Source organism: Gopherus flavomarginatus, chromosome 3, assembly GCF_025201925.1.
Source record: "Gopherus flavomarginatus isolate rGopFla2 chromosome 3, rGopFla2.mat.asm, whole genome shotgun sequence".
In the NCBI taxonomy this organism is placed as follows: domain Eukaryota; kingdom Metazoa; phylum Chordata; order Testudines; family Testudinidae; genus Gopherus; species Gopherus flavomarginatus.
Window position 1 is genome coordinate 18,754,706 of NC_066619.1, and position 21,642 is coordinate 18,776,347.

General features: G+C 40.7%; 1 protein-coding gene across 2 annotated transcripts in view; it reads left to right on the forward strand.

The window, feature by feature from the left end:
- DCC (DCC netrin 1 receptor) overlaps nucleotides 1-21,642 on the forward strand; it is a 933,783-nt gene that overhangs the window by 649,687 nt on the left and 262,454 nt on the right. For both annotated transcript variants that reach the window (XM_050944636.1, XM_050944637.1), the window contains exons 8-9: nucleotides 3,417-3,573; nucleotides 19,060-19,214. In XM_050944636.1, the coding sequence (XP_050800593.1) occupies nucleotides 3,417-3,573; nucleotides 19,060-19,214 (312 nt within the window). The remainder of the gene's footprint in view (nucleotides 1-3,416; nucleotides 3,574-19,059; nucleotides 19,215-21,642) is intronic.

Genomic DNA, 21,642 nt, shown 5'->3' on the forward strand with positions numbered 1-21,642 from the left:
GCCAGAGTTTCAAAAAAGCTCAACCAGATTAATAATCTGGCCTGTTTATTTAGGTGCCTAAATGGGAATTGAGCTCTCTTGACAATGTGTCCCTATGTGCATCTGTTGCCATGATCTCCACTGAATCTTGTGTAGTCATTTATGCCTGTGCAAAGTAATTCAGAACTGTAGTGTTTTACACTCACTTTACATAGGAGTAAATGATTAATCAAGTGCCAAGACAATAGAGAAATATCCATTGTTTACAGAGTGGGAACAAATGGGACAAATTCATCCCTGGTCAGACGCAAGTGAATTGATCCAGGATATTCATATGAAACTTTAAGGATTTTAGGATGCTACTTATTAAGATAAATGGCGAGGTAACAGGTTATTTCTGTATTGTAAGCATAAATACGTATGTGCTGTTCACTGCTAACAACTATAAAAGTGAAATAGTTTTTACTGGAGTTAGCAGAAAATCTACATTTCAAGTACTCCAGTATTTACTGAAAGCAATAAGGAGTGGGTAGACCCACTTGCTCCCAACCTTGATACATTTCCCCTCAGCCCTTTCATTACCCTGCACAAAGTTGGGGTTGATCTTACAAAAATCTGTCAACTTTATGTAAAAGCAGCAAAGAATCCTGTGGCACCTTATAGACTAACAGACGTTTTGGAGCATGAGCTTTCATGGGTGAATACCCACTTCGTCAGATGCATGTAGTGGAAATTTCCAGGGACAGGTATATATATGCAAGCAAGCTGGAGATAACAAGGTTAGTTCAATCAGGGAGGATGAGGTCCTGTTCTAGCAGTTGAGGTGTGAAAACCAAGGGAGGAGAAATTGGTTTTGTAGCTGGCAAGCCATTCACAGTCTTTGTTTAATCCTGAGCTGATGGTGTCAAATTTGCAGATGAACTGAAGCTCAGCAGTTTCTCTTTGAAGTCTGGTCCTGAAGTTTTTTTGCTGCAGGATGGCCACCTTAAGGTCTGCTATAGTGTGGCCAGGGAGGTTGAAGGTTCTCCTACAAGTTTTTGTATATTGCCATTCCTAATATCTGATTTGTGTTCGTTATCTCCAGCTTGCTTGCATATATATACCTGCCCTGGAAGGTTCTCCTACAGGTTTTTGTATATTGCCATTCCTAATATCTGATTTGTGTTCGTTATCTCCAGCTTGCTTGTATGTATACCTGCCCCTGGAAATTTCCACTACATGCATCTGACGAAGTGGGTATTCACCCACGAAAGCTCATGCTCCAAAACGTCTGTTAGTCTATAAGGTGCCACAGGATTCTTTGCTGCTTTTACAGATCCAGAGTAACACGGCTACCCCTCTGATACCTGTCAACTTAATAACATTTCTACTCGTGTCATTCAACTAAAAACTTTGCAAAGATTCTTGGTGCTTCCATAATGCCCTTATGCAGTCTAGCATTCATTAATAGGCCTGGTTAAGGCATGTGGCATTGGTGTTGATATACAAATTAGACCAAAAGTCAGAATCTCTCTTCCTATTGCAAATCAGTTGCAACAAACAGAGTTTCACCGCTGGAAGAAGTGAGTGGAAAATTTCATTTTTTGTTCTGCATTTGTACAGTTCCTAGCACAAATCAGCCCTGTACAGGACTGGGACTTCCAGGAAATATAACTACCACAAAACAAATAAAATAATAGTTGATCATAAATATGCCCCAGGTATCAAGAGCTGTCAAGACAATGGCCTTTCTTTTCCACCAGATAGGTGCATGAGGAATATCATAGAGAAATTCCATGGGTCTCACAATTCTTTCACTGAGGACAATTATCCTTCAAGCATTACTACTTTTTAATGGATACTGAGTATTGTATTTAATAAAAAGGAGTATTTCTGCTCATGAAAATAGTCAAAAGATGTGGCCATATTTTGCACATCTCGTTAACAGCAAGAGTTCTAGAATTTGAGGACAAAGACATGAAAATAAGTTCATTAGTTGATCTAATATTCAATGCAAATTGTCTTTTTTTTTTGCATTTTGATGAACACATCAAGCCGTCCTTTATATGCCATTTAGATAACACAGCTCATGAACTGTTAACGAGCACAGTGTAAGTTAATGTTTATAACACTGTTCACAGCACACACCAAAAACTAAAAAGAGGTTGCAGACAGCCATAGAGATTATTGCTTCATGGCCGATAAAGCTGAATAGTTAAGAAAAAACGTAATTTCTTTAGGTGCACTATAAGTGGCAAATTTCTGTTTTTAAATGATGCATTTTATTTTTTAAGTGGCTTATGTCAGGCTTCTGGTCTACTTATTTTGTACAACACTATGATGAACCAGTTTATTTATTTATTTTTTATTAAAGTTTATCAGACATATCAAAGGTGCTTGCTTATCTGGTACTCTGTGGGCATTTGATATTATTTAAAACAACAACACAACAAAACCAAAACCAATAATAAACACCCAGAAGAAAACTCCACCCCCAGCATTTCTCACCAGGGGGACTTCCCCAGTAAGCTTGCATCCTCCATAAACAATCTCTCCTTTTGTGCACTTGACCAGAAAAGTGGACCATTCAAAAAGTTATAAGAACATGCTAGTATTCAGTGAATGGCTGTGTTTCTCCATGACAACAGACAAGGAAGTTGTGATCGTGGTAACAGCAATGGGCCTGTGAAATTAAGCATCGGACTTCACATTAGGTCACAAAGGAAGAAAGATGATTGTGGTTGCTGGTTATGGAGTTTGCATGCTAAGACAGTATGTAGCTGGAACTGCAACCTATAAGACAAACATTTAGTGTTCAACACACGCAAATACTTTTGTAAATTTCACAACCTGAACCTTGAGCTAGCCATTTACTCGTTTAACTGTTTATATATCTGGTGTGTTTGACTTTTTTTTTTTTAACTCAAAACCAGATGCTCAGATGTACCAATATTAAAATTATTCCATTCTGCTATTTATTGTATTGAATTTGAGAGCAATCATCCATTAAGTAATTTGTAGAAGAGTTCTTAGTTTCTGCCTTTCCCAGTCCAATAAGGGTGATTCTTGTAGAAAATAGATTTTTAAGAGTTGCTAAAAATTATTCATTTGTCAGATAACTAAAGATCTGTGTGTGCGCAATGCAATTTTTAGAGCTTGTGATAATACATGTAAGAGAGAAGCTCTGAATATTAGCAGGACAGTAACCCATCTAATGTACTTTTGTTGCTGTTGAACTTTGTTGATTGTTGTTTGCGCAGAATATTGTATTTTAAAGTGTGGTTTTACTGTCAGTTTTCTCTTTTTCTTGCCTCCCATTCATTTTTTTCACACACTTCCACTTCACCTTGGCCCTTTGTTTTCTAACACATCAGTTGTGTCAACTACAGTACTTCCCACCAGTCCTGAAACCCTTGTTCCCCCAACCTCTCTGACTGATTCCTCTCCTTCCCCTTCAGCTATCCCAAGTTCCAGTGTCCTCCCCTCTGCTCCCCGAGATGTGGTCCCTGTTTTGGTCTCCAGTCGATTTGTCCGTCTCAGCTGGCGCCCACCTGCAGAAACTAAAGGGAATATCCTGGCATACACTGTCTACTTCTCCAGGGAAAGCATCAACAGGTAGGTGCCAATGATTAAGAAAACATAAGCAGCCCAGTACAGTTATCAGGGTGTTCATAGTCCTAAAGCTGCACAAAGTTTTTAATAGTGTCTCACAAAGTATTCTTATATTTTTGGATACAATACTTCACAATAATAGCCAGTATGAAGACAGAGATTGTCTACTGTAATTTATCTAAGTTCATATACCATGCTTAATACCTTGATATCAGAGCACCTTTGTGGCTAGAATGGTAATATATTGATTGTAGTTTGTAGCAATCCCAATTTACTTGTAACAATTTTATCATCCTAATTACTTGTCTAATATATGGCTAGTAGATTAGCACATTTACCTTTCATTCCCCTCTGGAGATACAGGTTCAAATTCTGTTAAAATCACAAGTGAAAGTAAATTTTGGTGAGCTTTTCTTAATTGATCAAGGAGGATAGCTCCAGCAGAAAGCCAATGTCTAATTCAGCAATTATGTAAAATGGAGTAACAAGAATGGGTGTAAGAGTGGTACAGGTATTACAGGTGAGAACTGAGGTGTTAATAGCCAAGTTGTGTTTTGGAGATTGCACTATGCTATGCCTCAGTTTCATAAGTATTTATAGTTGTACATTGAAAAGTTATTCTATAATAAAGATGTTGAGGGGGGGTCTTGTTTATTGCTCACATGATTCCCTGTCTAATGTGCTCAGGATACATGTGAAAAAGATGTTTTTAGTTTAGCTTTGTTTTTCTAATGGGCAAAATCAGCCTGAGAGTTAAGTTGGATTTTTCCTTTTCTTCCCATCGTTGTCAGTAATCCAGATCGAGTTTATTAAATGTCACTTTCACCTTAACTGCACTTGTAATACACCTCAACGATGTGATGGTTAATGATACTCTTGTAGGAGCCAAAAAGAACACAGATTCTGAGGCTGAATTAGAATGAAACCTATATTGATTTGAGAAGTAAATGGATTTGCAATGAAATCATTGAGAACTAATGAACTTGCAACCCCGGGATCATTTTGCATAGTCATTTTCCCCAAAAACCTTTTCCTACATTTTGATCTCATTTTATGAGGTGGAATAGCATCTGCAAAGAGAGATTTTTAGGTTTAGCCTTGTTGTTTTGGGAACTATGCCTTATCCACAGTGAAGTATGTACTTAGCTGTGAAGGACCCAGTCCCATTCTCTCATTGTTTACTTATACTCTCCTGTCTGTATCCATCTGTTGTCTCTTGTCTTATACTTATATTGTAAGCCCTTTGGAGCAGGGACTGTGTTTGTGCAGTGTGTAGCGCAATGTGGTCCTGATCCGTGACTGGGGCTCACAGGCGCTACATTAATACCACTACTAATCAATAATTACCATAATACATTCTTACCAAAGGAGAAACTCCCCTTTTGGAGATTAGCATGTGCAAAAAGCTGCAGGGTTAGGCACTTGACCTCCAGCACTACATGTTTTATTTGATGATGCTATAATAATATGCCTGGATTTTTAAGAAAAACAGTGCTATGCACCACACAGAACAAACAGAAACCTACAGTTATGACAGAAATTCTCATAGCAAGAGCCAAACCATTCTCTGTAATGGAAAACTGCACCCATTTTGCTCAGCAGAACACAATGCCCACAGCACATCTTTTTATGATTGAAGTGTGAAAATGTATTTTTTCAAGAAAGCTCTTTAATTAAGTTGGCATTTTGGCGGCTAATGCTGGAGGCAGCCGTCTTCCTGAAACATGATGTCATTTGTGGGAGCCCAGTGGAGTGTCTATAAAGTTGAAGAGGAATGATGGGCTTCTGTTGAAAGCACATCTCTAGGAGCCAGGGTTTTGGGGCTTTATTCATGGGTCTGCCAGACTTCTCTGTGACCTTGCGTTATGAAGATAATATATTAATAGGTCTGCCAAATAATTACAAATATAATCACAATTAATTGCATGATTAATAAAAAAATTGTGGTTAATCAGTTTTAATTACAGTGTTAAGAATAGAATACCAATTTAAATTAGCCATATTTTGGATGTCTTTCTACATTTTCAAATATATTGATTTCAATTACAATATAGAATACAAATTGTGAAGTGCTCACTTTATATTATTATTATTTACTACAAATATTTGCACTGTAAAAAAGATAAAAGAAATAGTAGTTTTCACTTCACGCATACAAGTTCTGTGGTGCAATTTCTTTATTGTGAAAGTGCAACTTACAAATTCAGAATTATTATTAGTAGAGCCTTTAGAGCCTACAGGTGAAAGCATGAATGTTTATACAAATGTTTAGCATATCTGGCACGTAAATACCTTGCAGTGCCGGCTACAACAGTGTCATGCAAGCACTTGTTCTCACTTTCAGGTGACATTGTAAATAAGAAGCGGCAGCATTATCTCTACTAAATGTAACCAAATTTGTTTGTCTTAGTGATTGGCTGAACAAGAAGTAGGACTGAATGGACTTGTAGGCTCTAAAGTTTTACAGTTTTACGTAACTGCACTCAAAAACAAAACAATGTATAATAAATTTAAATTGGTATTCTATTATTGTTTAACAATGCAAGTAAAACTGTGATTGATTGCGACTGTATTTTTTAAGTCTAGTTAATTCATTTTGCATTAATTCCTTGCATTAAAGAAGATTAATTTACAGCCCTATATATTAAATATTCTGATATTCTCAGATACTACGGTGATTGGGGATATACAAGTAACTAAGATAGCTAGAACATGCTAACCACTGACTGTCCTTAAAATCTTACTTAGATCAGCGCACGTTCAGCATGTTAAACGATCAATCCATTAGTAGGGCTCCGTGTCTCTCATGCACCTCACAGAAGTCATGGAATCTGTGAATTTCTGCGACCTCCATGACTTGTGCAGTGGCCAGTGTGGCTGATCTCAGGACCGCCCAAGCAGCTGGCCCCGGGGTTAGCTGCTCAGGTGGCCACGGGGCCTGCCACACCATCTGCTACTGGAGCAGCTCTGCTGTCAGTCACTTTGGCGGCCCTGTAGCATGCAGTGGTCCCTGGGGTGGGCAGAGCAGCTGCTGCTCTCTACAGCAATGCCCCTCCCCCAGGCACCTCCCTGCAGCAGTGCCCTCACACCCAGCTCCCCTCATTTAGTCAGGGGTATTTATAGTATAAATCATGAGATAGGTCATGGCCATGAATTTTTGTTTGTTGCCCGTGACCTCTCAGTGACTTTTACTAAAAATACCCATGACTAAATCATAGCCTTATCCATTAGCTATCTCAGTCTGGGCACCAAACAATTGCTGCTGCCAAATAAATGGACATTCTTGAAAATATGGATGTTAACATCTGTGCTTCAATTTCCTCAACTATAAACTAGAGATAATAATACTGCACATGGGAACTTTCAGAACTGATGTTGTAAAATGCTTTGGGATTCGATGATGGAAGGGATGGTACAGTAACTCCTCATTTAACGATGTAGTTTTGTTCCTGAAAAATGTGACTTTAAGTGAAACGATGTTAAGCAAATCCAATTTCCCCATAGGAATGAATGTAAATGTGGGGGTTAGGTTCCAGGGAAATTTTTTTTGCCATAAAGTACAGTACTATAGTTGGGAGGTGCCCCTGCCTTACCCCACACAGGCACAGCCCACTAGCAGTGGAGACAATGAGGCAGGCAAGGAGAAGCACGCTGCGCAGCAGCAGTGGCAGCTTCCCCTACTTTGCAAGCACCAGGGGCGGGGGGCTCAACCTTTGGCCTGCCCACTCCACCCCTTGCCCCAAGCCCCCATCCTTAACCCACGTCTTTCCCTCACCCTTTACTCTGCATGCTGCGTCCTCGCTACTCCCCCCTCCCTCACCCGCCTCCTTCTTGCGACAATCAGCTGGCTTGCAGCGTTCAGGAGGCAGGAGGGAGGGGGAAGGTGTGATGATAAGGCATGCAGGCTCCCCCTCCCTCCCCTGCCTCCCGAACACCACAAGCCAGATTATTGCCACGGGCAGGATGCAGGGGAGGGAAGGGGGAGTGCACCTTGACCTCGCTCCTCCCTACTCCCTCCTGCCTGTGGCAATCAGCTGGCTTGCAACCTTCAGGGGGCAGGACAGAGGGGAGAGGAGTGAGGACTCCACGCGCAGGCTCCGCCCTCACTTCCCTGTCTCCTGCCCACAGCAATCAGATGGCTTGCGGCATTCGGGAGGCAGGCAGGAGGGGTAACCTGCACACTGGGTCCTCACTTCTCCCTCCTCCCTCCTGAACACTGCAAGCCAGCTGATTGCCATGGGCAGGAGGCTGGGGGAGGAGGAGGAAGGCATTGATCCACGGGGTCTGCCGGTGGGTGGGAGGTATTGGGGCAGGGGTGCTAGGGAGGCTGATAGGACAAAGCAGGCAGCCAAATGATATTATAGCAAAGCATCGCACAACTTTAAATGGAGCATGTTCTGTAATTGAGCAGGGATGTAAGATCGAAACAACGTTAAGTGAGAGGGCGTTAAGTGGGATGTTACTGTCACAATGCAAAGCATTATTATGGTTATTTCTCATCTGCTTTAATGCTAGTCTTAGGCTCTGTCTTCACTAACCGCCGTATCGGCAGGTAGCAATCGATTTCTCGGGGGTCGATATATCGCGTCTCATCTAGAGGCAATATATTGATCCCCGAACGAGCTCCTGTAGACTCTGGAACTCCACCAACGCGAACGGCGGTAGTGGAGTCGACAGGGGGAGCCGCAGACGTCGATCCCACGCCGTGAGGACGGTAGATAACTCGATCTAAGATACTTCGACTTCAGCTACGCTATTCACGTAGCTGAAGTTGCATATCTTAGATCGATTTCCCCCCCTAGTGTAGACCAGCCCTAAAAATCGCCATACTGAATCAGACCAGTGGTCTGTCTAGCCCAGTATCCTGTTTCAACCATGGCCAGTAACAGCTTAACAGTCAAAAGAATATTTCAGTATTTAAATATGAAACATTTATATAGAACTATTGTTGTTTTTTTAAGGTTGCAAGCTATATCCACATCTAGTAAGGCACTATGCAATGTGAGGGTGTCAGAATCTAGCCCTAACCCAGGTATGGAGCTTGTTAACACTCTCTTGAAGAGGGTTTTCATGATTCCAATATTTAAAAAAAAAATCTTTTTAGCGGGATTGCAGCCTCTAGCACTCAGCCTAAAAATGCCAATTGTAATTAAAAACTTTCTTAAAAAATACATTTCACAGTTTAGCCATGGTGAGAAGTGCCTCTAATCTTCTGAACTTTCAGCCTGTGAGGCTGAACCAAATGAATGTAGTTTTCCTTTCAGCTACTGAGTCATTTATTGTTTATACATTTTTGCAGAAGAGCTATTTTTCTCTTTTCAAAAATAGTGGGTATGACATTAACCTCAGGCATGCAAAGAAATTGTCAGGCAAATTACTGTAACTCTAGAGTAAGAAGCTCTTCCCAGTTTGAGAATAATAGTAATTTTGCTCGACGATTGACAGTACCAGTAATGCTAGGGATGTCTCTATGTCCGTACCATCAAACATCTTCAGAGCCAATCTTCAGCTGTACTGTAACTACTGGGTGACATCCATCTCATAGGTTCAAGAAGCAGATTGAGAACCAAGACTCCTCAGATTGTACACTTGCTAGGTTGAAGCTATTGGCTCACTGCTAATCCAGCCATCCAGTAAGTAAATTTTAAATCTTCCCCATCAGCTGTCTTGCAGTACATGCTGTTATTGGATGCCAAAGAGCCAAGTGAACAGTGGATTGCTGAAAACAAGCTGGACTCCTTTCAAGGATGTCTTTCCTTACCAGACACCAAAAACATCTTAAGGGGAGAGAATGGGAGAAGTTTGTTTAGAGTGAGACTGTAATTTGAGCAAGAGGGCTCCCTGAATCAACACTTCCAAAGAGAAACACCTTTGGAAGTGAAGGCATTTATCATATACCCTCACCTTTGGTGTATTTTTGATGGCTTGCTCTTTAATCTTCACACTTGGGTAGGTTTGCTTCAGGGGATCAAACACTGAAATGGTTTTGCTTGCTGATAAGGAAAGCACTTAAAGGTAAAAAGCAGGTTTTTTAAATTCTTCTAAGCATGACAAAACAAACCTAAATCTTTTAGGAAATAAATAAATAAGACCTCAGAAAACACCTGCATTCAAAGGACTATCTGCATGAGAAAATAGTTAAGTTTAAAAGACATACTGCTTTCAAACTATCTCCTCACATAGGAAAGATAGTTATTTAAAGGAAAAAAATAGGCATGATTCAAAGTAACAGGTGACCAAAAGTAACGATAAACATCTGTTAGGGGGTGCTAATGTTCATCTTCTCCATTAAATTATCATGGAAATATCATGTCATAGTGTTAAAAATAAGAGTAAAATTTTCAACAGTGCCAGAGTCACTTGGGAGGCTAAAGCCTTGTCTACATGGGAAAGCTTTGTTCGATATAAACTAGGTTCTAAATTTAAATGGATATTGTTATACAAATATATTCTGGCGTATTCTGGCTTTTATGATTTAGTTTAAACTATGGCTTTCAAGCGTTTAAAAACAATCTTGCTGTTAATAATAGAATACAATTTATTTAAATATTTTTGGATGTTTTCTACATTTTCAAATATATTGATTTCAATTACAACCCAGAATACAAAGTGTACAGGGTTCACTTTATATTTATTTTTGATTACAAATATTTGTGCTGTAAAAAACAAAAGAAATAGTATTTTTTAATTCACCGAATACAAGTACTGGAGTGCAATCTCTTCATCATGAAAATTGAACTTACAAATGTAGAATTATGTACAAAAAATAACTGCATTCAAAAATAAAACAATGTAAAACTTTAGAGCCTACAAGTCCACACAGTCCTACTTCAGCCTATTGCTCAGAAAAGCAAGTTTGGTTACAATTTGCAGGAGATAATGATGCCAGTTTCTTGTTTACAATGTCACCTGAAAGTGAGAACAGACATTCGCATGGCATTGTTGTAGCCAGAATTGCAAGATATTTACTTGCCAGATGTGCTAAAGATGCGTATGTCCCTTCATGCTTCAACCACCATTCCAGAGGATATGCATCCATGCTGATGACGGATTCTGCTCAATAATGATCCAAAACAGATCTAAGTTACCAGGAGAAGGGTGGTGTTTTTTTTTAGGAGGAGGGGGTGGAGGAGTGTTTGTGTTTCTGCATTTGAGTGTTTGGTATTCTATTGTTTAACAGTGTGATTAAACACAATTTTTTTTTTTAGTTAATCGCATAAGTTAACTGCAGTTAATCAATAGCCCTAGTTTAAACCTTTCCCAAGTGACATAAGCTTACCAAAAAAGAGGCTCTTTTAGATTGATAAAAATGTAATGATACTTAGATAGCTGTATCTGTGTAACCTGTAAAACTTTTCCATTTGGACATGTATATCCCATTTACAAAAGTGACTTTGTTACTTGGGAACCTACCTAGATTGTGAGCAGCTTGTACAGTGCCTGGTCTGTGACTGGGGCTCCTATGTGCTATAATAATACAAATAATAAATACTACTCCTACTATACCTCACTGAAAATCAATGGGACTGAGGGCTTGTCTACTCTTACCGGGGGATCAACACACGGTGATCAATGCATTGATGGTCAATTTAGCAGGTCTAGAGAAGATCTGCTGAATCAACTGCAGATTGCTCTCCCTTCAACTCCTGTGCTCCACTGGATCGAGAAGAGTAAGGGGAGTCGATGGGAGAGCATCGCATAGTGTGGACCCCGTGGTAGGTAGATGTAAGCTATGTTGACTCGAGTTACGCTATTCATGTAAATCAGATTGCATTGCTTAGATCGACTTTTCCCTGTAGTGTAGACAAGGCCTTAGACTTCTAAGTCACTTACGTGCTTTTGAAAAATTTACTCAAAGTCTTTTAAATGAGTAATGGACTCAAGATGCAAAAGCTGGATCCAGATCCAGCTTTTTAATCTGCTTAAAGCTCAGGGGCATTTGAATACAGGCTTTAGGTTTGGCATATTATATAGATTGCAAGCTCTTTTGAGCAAGTGTCTGTTCTGTGCACTGTGTAGCACATTTTTTTTTCTGTGAAAATTCACTCATAATAATAGGGAGATAGATTCAATATTCAGATCCACATCCTGGTTCAGATTTCATATATTCCCCCAAATTTTGGGGCTGTTGGCATAATTCAGGCTGAACTATTTTTAAACCTGTCCTCATATTGAACTTTGTTTTATTCAGATCTCTTTCCTGATGTAATTTAAACATGCAGATTTGCTTGCTGGTCATTTGTTTGCATTCACTCTTCTTTTCATCTTTAATCTTCCTCTCCCACACTCTGTCTTTGAGAGGCTGACCCTGGACAAATGTGGGCATTGATTCATGCAGGCATTTGATCTTTATGTGGTTTTACATTAGTCACCACAAAGACGGACCCACTGTTTACTTTTGGCAATTTATTCATGATCTAATGCATGTTATTTAGAGAAAAAGTTAAATTCGGTTCAAATATCACCTCAGAATATGTCTAGTTAACCATGCACAGTATTCATGGAATTCAGTGGAAAATAAAAAGAGGGCTACTGTATTTATACTGTAATATATATATTCCTGTCCAACATTTTCAGCTAGACATTGCCCCAAGAAGCAAAGTCCATGTTTAGATTCTAACCTTTCAAATTCTGAGTTCATTTGGATCTGGTATTTTGGCTTGCGCCCATCTTTCTTCTTAGTTACTATTAATAAATCAGAGCTTTTTCCTCTGATAAATGAAATTAAGGCCCTGGTTTTGCAAAGAGATTGGTCCTTTCAGAGACAATAGGACTCCCCTTGATCTAAAGATCCATGTATGGAGGATTAGGTCCTACATTAATATCATAAAGGACCAAGGTATTCATTTGTTTTTTCTTTTTGGTGACAAATTAACAGGTGCAGAATCTTAAGGCCAGAAAGGCCATCAGATCATCATCTAGTCTGACCTGTGTAATTCAGTGTAGTGAAGTGAGACTCACCAGTACAGCGCCTCCTGCTGGTCGTCTTGAGAATTAGCTCAACCCTAGCTCCAGAGCACCCTCTGCTGGCCAGTGTCTTGCCTGCCTCTGGTCCCCATGTCCCTCCCGGACCCTTGTGCCCTTTTACCCTGGGGTTCTGCCTACCACAGTACCCCCACATACCCCTCCCCAGGGAACTCCCAACCTTCTACATCCACCTTGCCTCAGTGGCTGCTGCCAGTCATCACCTAGCCCCTTTCTCAAGAGGCAGACTGTAAAGGCCATTCATCACTGCCCAGGGGGTTGGACCAGCTGTCCCTGCCTTAGCCCGGGCTGCCCCTTTGCAGCCCCAGTACCTTCTTAGGCCTTAACCAAGACCTCAGCATGGGGAGAGGCCAAGCTGGAGCTCCCCAGCAACTTTGCCTTTCCCCAGCACTGCTCAGCCTCATGCACCCTTATTCCTCCAGGCAGCTTGGTCCTTCTCTCTCCAGAGAGGGAAAGAATCTCTGCCTGCCTTCTCCCCAGGAGCCCTTCTTGTACTGGCCCAACTGGGCCCTGATTGGCTGCCTCAAGCCCACCCATGATTGCCTTCCCAGAGCAGCCCTTTCCCAGAGCTGTTTTAACCCCTTCAGGGTCGGAGCAGGATGACTGCCCTGCTACGTATAGGCTATAGAATTTCACTAAACTACCCCTGTATTGGCTAGCACATATCTACCAGAAAGATTTTAATCCTAAAGCTTTTACAAGTTATTCCCAGAAGCACTGTTCATGTTTGTTTGTTGTTTTTCTGTTATAATCCAGGTATTTCTGCTACTTCACAGGAGTGAAGCTAGTGGGAGGTACCAAAAAAACTTAAGGAGCTAAAACCTTATTAAATTAATAGTATTCATTTCACAGCAAGGAGCGTTAACATGACTCTTCCACCTTGAAACAACTAATTAGGTGGTTGATACATTGTAAAAGCATTTGTTGCTCACCTAAGAGGTGTATGGGAACAATGTAATTGTGTTATTAACACCCTGATACACTTATGTAAGATGATCTACATTCACCTCTGGAAATTATGTATTGTAGGCTCCATCTTATAAAAAGGTGAACCACATTAGAAACTCGTTTATTTTACACATGAATGCTGAGGCCTAGATTTTCAAAAACTGGTTGTCTAAAGTTAAAGGCACCTGATTTCAGTGGGAGCTGCTGGATCCTCCTCACTATCTGTGGTACTTCATATAGCCCACATTACCTTAGTATCTGAGCACCTCACAGTTGTCAATGTATTTCTCCTCACAACGCTTCTATGAGGTAGGGTAGTGCTATTATTTCCATTTTATATATCGAGAACTGAGGCAGAGAAAAAACTAAGTGACTTGCCCAAGGTCATACAGGAGGGCTGTCACAGAGCAGGTACCTGAACCGAGGTCTCCCAAGTACTAGCCTAGTGCCCTAACGAATGCTCTTCCTTCTCATATGCAAATCAAATCACTTATGTAGGTTCCTAAGTAAGAATTTAGGATTTGAAAGCATAATTTAGAAAACCCATTTTTGAACATCTATCTGTCTGTCTGTTTTATGGCTTTATGCTACTGCCCATCACCATAGTATTGGGTTGCCTCCCACGTAAACTTGAAAGCAATCATAAAGTCCCAAATGGATTTCATGAATCTCAGCCCTTTTTTCTTTGTTGTTTTCCCCAGGTAAAATCCTGAGGTCCTTGGTTGGGGTATTACTCAGTCCTTACTCAGTCAAGTTTGGAAAATTTACTTTTGCTATGGTACATTTCTTATTTTTTGAAGTTAGGAGAAAGTGAGGGAAGCAGAGAAAAACTCTTTAGATTTTATAAAACAATACATCAGCTAGTCTCACATCATTAATCTGGGACATAAGGCATATAGGACAATTATGCGTTGCAGTTGCAAAAAGAACATTTCTAGACTCAGATGTCAGGTTTCTAATACTTTATTTGGAAGACTTCCTCGATATGACAGCTGGAAAAAAACCCCAAATAGGAGTTAAATAAATAACAGAACCTGCTCTAGTATAATACTGTTCATCTTTTCTGGCATATAAAGAGAGAAGTATTGGTTAGTATAGAGCAAGATAGCCAGGGATGGGAACACCTTAGACTGCGGTTTTTCAAAGAGCCTAAGGGAGTTAGACACCCAAATACCACAGAAATTCAATGCAGTATGAGTACCTAAATCTCTGAGGTGCTTTGTAAAGTTCCAGCCATAATCACTATCGACTTATCGAGCCCTTGTTCTGACAAGCCTAATTCTGACTGGATTAAGATATAAGCAGTAACCTGAGATGTAGCTCTGTGGAGCAAAATAGTTATAAATACCCCCCATGTCTGTGTCCACTGGGCCTGATTCTTCATTATTTTGTAGAGGACAAAATGCTACTAGGTCAGCATTTTCACGTACACCATTGGTAGCATTTTGCACCCAATTTGCATGGTCTGCACACGTCGTAAAGCAGTGGAGATTCAGGCCCGTTAAGCCTAAAGTGTAGATTTGATACAGTTAGGGGAAATAACTGTACTCAGCAGGCAATATAGGCTATTCGGTTCCTTGATTGGAGATCTACATAACAGGGAAAGAAAATTCAAGTATTTTCTTTGCATATTACTTGGAGTAAATTTGCTGCAGAAGTGCTGGAGGCTGTGTATCGTCCCTAATGTGCGGTGCCTACGGACATCACTGCAGTTAGTGTTGCCACAGAGGAAGATAAACAGATATATAAAAGTAAATACGCACATCAAAAGTTCTAGGGAAGCTGCTGAATTTAGGAGAAGTTTCATTTTTTGAGATTTAGGTGAATGGAATTACCCATTTTTGCTTCATCTCTGTTTTCCTTTTATCACTTCCTTTCTATCATTTTGTACTTTGAAGGGCCTCTGCTGTTACTTATTTATCTCAACAAAAGAGTGGTTCTGATAGACCAGTGGTTCCCAAACTGGCGTTTGTGTAACGAAGCGTTACGGGGGGGGTTTGGGGAAAAAAATCCCTAATGGTGGACAGAGCTGTCCATAGGGACCCTGGGCATCACGGGGCAAGCATCCCAGAGCCTCTGGACTTCCAAGAGCTAAGCAGGTCAAAGCAAGCATCTCTATCATGCTGAGGAGATTTAAACCTCAAAACTCCTTAAAAGAAATGAAAAGGAAGGTGGATATTTTTTGCTGTTTTTAAAATAAATAAGCCGCAAGTATTGTTTTTAAAATTATTATGAAGAACTAGCTTCAGCTTTATTGTAACTTTATTGTAACTAGCTTAAGCTTTATTGTTGTTTGCCTGGACTGCTCAAGACCTGAATGCTTGTGTAGAAGGAACTCCGAGCCGGCTTCTTAAATACCTTTATGCTGTTTCACATCTGATACTCCTTGATGAAACATAGGAGCCTTGTCTTATAACAGGCTTATTCAAAGTGATATGAGCTATGAAAGTGAGATCTTGGAAGAGTGTTGCCATTTTCATAATGTAATAAAAATACTGTAATGATGATAAATAATAATAAATAATAAACAGTGTGTAATAAAATGTGTTTTTATGATATGCTTATATTTCCAAGATCACTACTTTTTAGAATTTATACTCAGGTAACGGAGAAAATCTCTGGAAATATTCATTTTTAGGTGGGGGTTAGTGAGACTTGACATTTTAGTGAAAGGGGTTCACAGGTTGTTAAAATTTGGGAACCACTGTGATAGACAATAGCAATACGTGCCTGACCATCCCATAGCTCATTGAAGTTATTTTTTTCTTTTATTTCTTTCTTTCATAAATTCCCTCGTTGCAATGAATTACTGTGAAGGTTGTTATGGGCTAGATTCTGCATTGACATGAATCTCTTGCTACCTCACTGACTTCAGCAGAGTCGCACTCAGGGTCAATAAACCTGGAATATAACTTATTTTGGTTTTGAGTTCCACAGATTCCATTTCCCAAAAGGAGGGAGTAGCTTGGTATGTTCTGAATTCCACCGTAATAATAACAACAGAAATTAGAGATGGAAGAGACCAGAGGCTAAGAGGGTTTGAGTTGCTCAACCACAGGTCTACTTCCTCTGCTAAAAGCAAAGGGAGAGCTCCTCTCCTCTTCCCATTTTGGAGGAACAGCACTACTCCCCAGCTCCCTGCCTGTGTGATAGGAAATCCACCTGGTGCTTTTTATCTGCTTGAACCATTAGAAGAGACCTATGAAGTCACCACTGTCTTCTGTGTAAGACATTGCTGGTTTGCTCCCTAGACTATATTCACCAGGGCTTTATCTAATCCACCATTGCTTTGTCTGAATGAAGCAGAGCAAGGACTTGAACCTGGGTCCCCCAAGTGCTCTAATCTAGAGAGAGAGACACTATAGCCTGGTGAGTAGGGAAGTAGTGTTGACATAGTCCTGAAAAAGTAGAAGAAAAAGGCATCATTGATAAAGTTTGCAGATGGCAGGGGGTCTGGATTGCTTGACAAATTGGACTCAAGCAAGCAATATGTGTTTTAATATGACTAAGTGTAAATGTATACATCTAGGAACACAGAATGCAGGCCATACTTTCAGGATAGGGGAAGCAGTGAGTCTGAAAAAGATGAGGGCCATGGTGGATAATCAGCTGAACTTGAGCTCCCAGTGTAATGCTGCAGACAAAAGAGCTAATGCAATTCCGAGATTTATAAACAAGAATCTTCAGTAGGAGTAGCGAAGATATTTTACCTCTGTATTTGGCACTAGTGTGACTCTTGCTGCAATAGTTTGGTCAGTTCTGGTACCCACAATTCAAGAAGGACATCCATATATTGTAGAAGGTTTGTAGAAAACCTGTACGAATGATTAAAGCATTAGAAAGCTTGCCTGATAGTGATAGACTCAAAGAGCTCAGTTTATTTGATATAACAAAGAGAAGATTAAGGGGTCACTTGATTACAGTCTGTAAGTATCTACATGGGGAACAAATATTTAATAAGGAACTCTTCAGTCTATCAGAGAAAAGTATAACAGAATCCCGTGGCTGATGGTTGAAGTTAGACAAATCCAGATTGTAAATTTTTGACAGTGTGGGTAATTAGCCATTGGAACAATTTAGCAAGGGTCGTGGTGGATTCTCCATCACTGGCCTTTTTTAAAATCAAGATTGGATATTTTCTTAAAAGATCTGCTGTAGAAATTATTCTGGGGAAGTTCTGTGGCCTGGTCTATGCAGGGTATCAGACTTGATGATCACTGTGGTTCCTTCTGGCCTCGGAATCTGTGAAGGTGAGATTCCAGGGAGCCCAAACACCAAGCCTGAACCTACTAAACCTTCACTATTTCTTCGAATCAGAAGACTCTATCCCTCTGTTTAACACATATGAGTCTATTGTAGCTTTTAAGCTACAGTCTAATGTAGGGAAGTATGGAGGAGCACTACCCCAGTTGCAGCCCTCAGAGGCATTGAGCCTGGAGTATTACTAATGCCTCTGAGAATGCAGGGTGTTTCCACACAACTGCGGTCACAGCAGTTCATTTCTCGAGGTGTAACATGCTGTCCTGATACTGGCTTCTGTCTACTGGTCAGTAGGGAAGGACATGAAATGATGGCTTCCTCCTGTCCTATTTAGGGAGTCCAGTGCCACCAACAGGCACACCCTTAGTCTTTGTGCGCTTAGGAGCCAGGATCAGTAACATGGCTGGAATCTGAGAAGATGTGCGAAGGAGGGAGGACTCCTTGTAGTCTCTCTCCCAGCTTTGGGTACCTGCACAAGACCAACCATAGTCTTATTTTAGGGACTAAGGCTAAAATCCTTATTCAGTTTCTTAAGCAGGCCACACTCCCAGATACTTTATGCATCTGGGAGCTGCACAGGTGAATCAGAGACTGTTTGGCTTCCTACGCTATGAGAACACCACTCCTTAGTAATCACTGCTATTTTTGCCAAGATGCTAAAAGAGCTAAGTGGGGCAGAGCACAAACTTTACAAATGTGCTTTCCTTTCAAATCTTTGTAATGGAGACGGACTCAGTGGATACCCTTCATCTCTGTGTGATCTCTTTGCATTAGCTACAGTAACTGACACTGCTGAACACAGCACTGCTAGCTGGGCGGTGGTGTACTTTTGTCCCCATTATCATCAGGAAGGCACATCTGTTAGCGTCTCTGACAAAGCTTGATTTGTGGAACCATCAGAACCTGTTTTTCTGTCATTAGCCGAATGTTTATGATCCAGTACGCATCTCACTGTCAAGATCACAGATGTTTCTACTTATTGAATAGCTATTTGTTTCCCATCAGTTCCATTTCCGATTATATTAAGACAGAGAAGGAACCAGAAGATTGTGTTGCTTATTAAGTGTTTATAATAGAACACCTCTGACTTTCTTGTAGTTCTTGCAACATTTATCTTGGGCCCCATTGCATGAGTTAATTTATAACATAATGCTGCAGGCACCTAAAGGAAACTCTATAGCCCAAAGTCAGAGTTAAAAGAGTTAGCAATACTTTGCCAAGTATTATTAAATAAGTATTGCTTGGAAGGCTATGTTAATTTTAAAGTTATTTTTCTGTGCTAATATTTTTACTTAGGGAACGGGCACAGAACACAACACAGTCTGAGACACTTCAGCTTACGGTGGGAAATCTGAAACCAGAGGTGACCTACACATTCCGAGTGGTGGCATACAATGAATGGGGACCAGGAGAGAGCTCGCAATCCATCAAGGTTGTCACGCAGCCTGAATGTAAGTATGCAGTATAATGGTGTTTCCATGTTATATAGGGTTAGTAATGATCTACTTCTGCAGCAGCTCTGCATTTATCATGCTGAATTTCTTTAAGGTTTACAAATAATTCTTTGTGATAAATATTAGTAATAGAGTCCATATGGATGGTCAAAATAATCTTCCCTCTATTTTCATTGTAATGTAATATATGTTCCTACAATGTATTTTCAGAAATTTGATCTGATCAGTGAATTGTTTATTAGATTTGAAAACACACACACACACACACACACACACACACACACACACACACACACACACACACACACACACACACACACACACACACACACACACACACACACACAGAGTTTTCTCATACTTTACATACTGGGCCAAATACTAGTCCTCTTGAAAGGCATGGAACAATTTCCAGTTGCTAGATGCTTAATCTAGTCATGGTTAAGTGGAAGTATTTTTATTAGTGTTCAATATATTTTGGAGCTTCTTTGCAGGCCCTTTGCACTTTCTTCTCTGTTTTCTTCAGCTGTAAATACTTGCACATGTGTTTCATCCTCAAAAGGAAGATAAACTTTCTTGAGTTCAGAATATTCTGCAATATGGTATGTGGTTGCCACTTGTCCCACTTAGCCAGTCAATGTCCCAGAGAAAGGGACCCAGGCTGAACCAATTTTTGACTTTTCACAGCACCACCAATTGGTCAGTCAACTTTCTTGTCAGAAGGGGAATCTCCTTTAGTCTGTAACACATTTTGCCTCAGTGGAAAGGGTTAAATGGATTTTCCTGATTCACTGTTGCAAGTGACTTGTTGCCCCTTTAAGTGAAGGAGATGGGAGTGGCTCTCTTTGGTGAGGGGAAATAGACTGAGGTCTTGGAGACAAGTCCCTTGAGATGTCAAGATTCTCAAGAAGACTTAGCTAGATTTAGAGTGACCAGATGTCCCAATTTTGTACGGACAGTCCCGATTTTGGGGTCTTTTTCTTATATAGGCTCCTATTACCCTCCCACTCCTGTCCTAATTTTTCACATTTGCTGTCTGGTCACCCTAGCTGGAGTTTAAACTGTTTAATTTTGAGTTCCCTTTTGTGAATTAAATCAAATCCAGGAAACAGGGCCGGCTCCAGGTTTTCTGCTGCCCAAGCAGCAAGAAAAAAAAACCCCGAAAGCTGCGGCCGCGCTATCACGCCACTCCACTCCTCGGCGGCAATTCGGTGGCAGGTCCTTCGCTCCAAAAGGGACTGAGGGACCTGCCACTAAATTGCAGCCAAAGACCCAGACGTGCCACCCAAATAGCAGCTGGAGTGCCATCCCTTGGTATTGGCTGCCCCAACCACCTGCTTCTTTAGCTGATGCCTGGAGCCGACCCTGCCAGGAAAGGGCTACCTTCAGCCCAACTACAACATGTGTGGAATGTCTTTGGAATGGACTGGTGAAACCACATGTACACACTGGGTGTGTTAATCAGGAGAGAAAACCAAGATACTGTCATTTGTGATCATTACAAACAAACAAACAAACCCTCCCCACCACAGCAGAAGTAGGGATGTTAGTGCAGGACCAGTGCCAACTTGAGAAATTACATTCAGCTTCCCTAAAGTTCTCCTGTACTGCAGATTTGTTTGGGCAAAGTATTCTACATTTCCTGACATGAAACTCTTTTGCAGTGCTGTTTTGTCTTGTTATTCGACTTCTGTGGTCCACCAGAGGTAGCTACATTTCAGCCCTGAGTGAGGAGAAATCAGGTTGAAAATCACTTTATAAATATGAAAAGCAATTTGAGATCCTTTGATGCAAGGTGCTATGCAAATGTTAGCTATTATCATGTAAAAGCAGCAAAGAATCCTGTGGCACCTTATAGACTAACAGACGTTTTGGAGCATGAGCTTTCGTGGGTGAATACCCACTTCCTCAGATGCATGTAATGGAAATATCCAGGGGCAGGTATATATATGTGTGCTAGCAAGCAAGCTAGAGATAACGAGGTCAGTACAATCAGGGAGGATGAGGCCCTGTTCTAGCAGTTGAGGTGTGAAAACCAAGAGAGGAGAAACTGGTTCTGTAATTGGCAAGCCATTCACAGTCTTTGTTCAATCCTGAGCTGATGGTGTCAAATTTGCAGATGACACCATCAGCTCAGGATTGAACAAAGACTGTGAATGGCTTGCCAATTACAGAACCAATTTCTCCTCTCTTGGTTTTCACACCTCAACTGCTAGAACAGGGCCTCATCCTCCCTGATTGTACTGACCTCGTTATCTCTAGCTTGCTTGCTAGCACACATATATATACCTGCCCCTGGATATTTCCATTACATGCATCTGAGGAAGTGGGTATTCACCCACGAAAGCTCATGCTCCAAAACGTCTGTTAGTCTATAAGGTGCCACAGGATTCTTTGCTGCTTTTACAGATCCAGACTAACACGG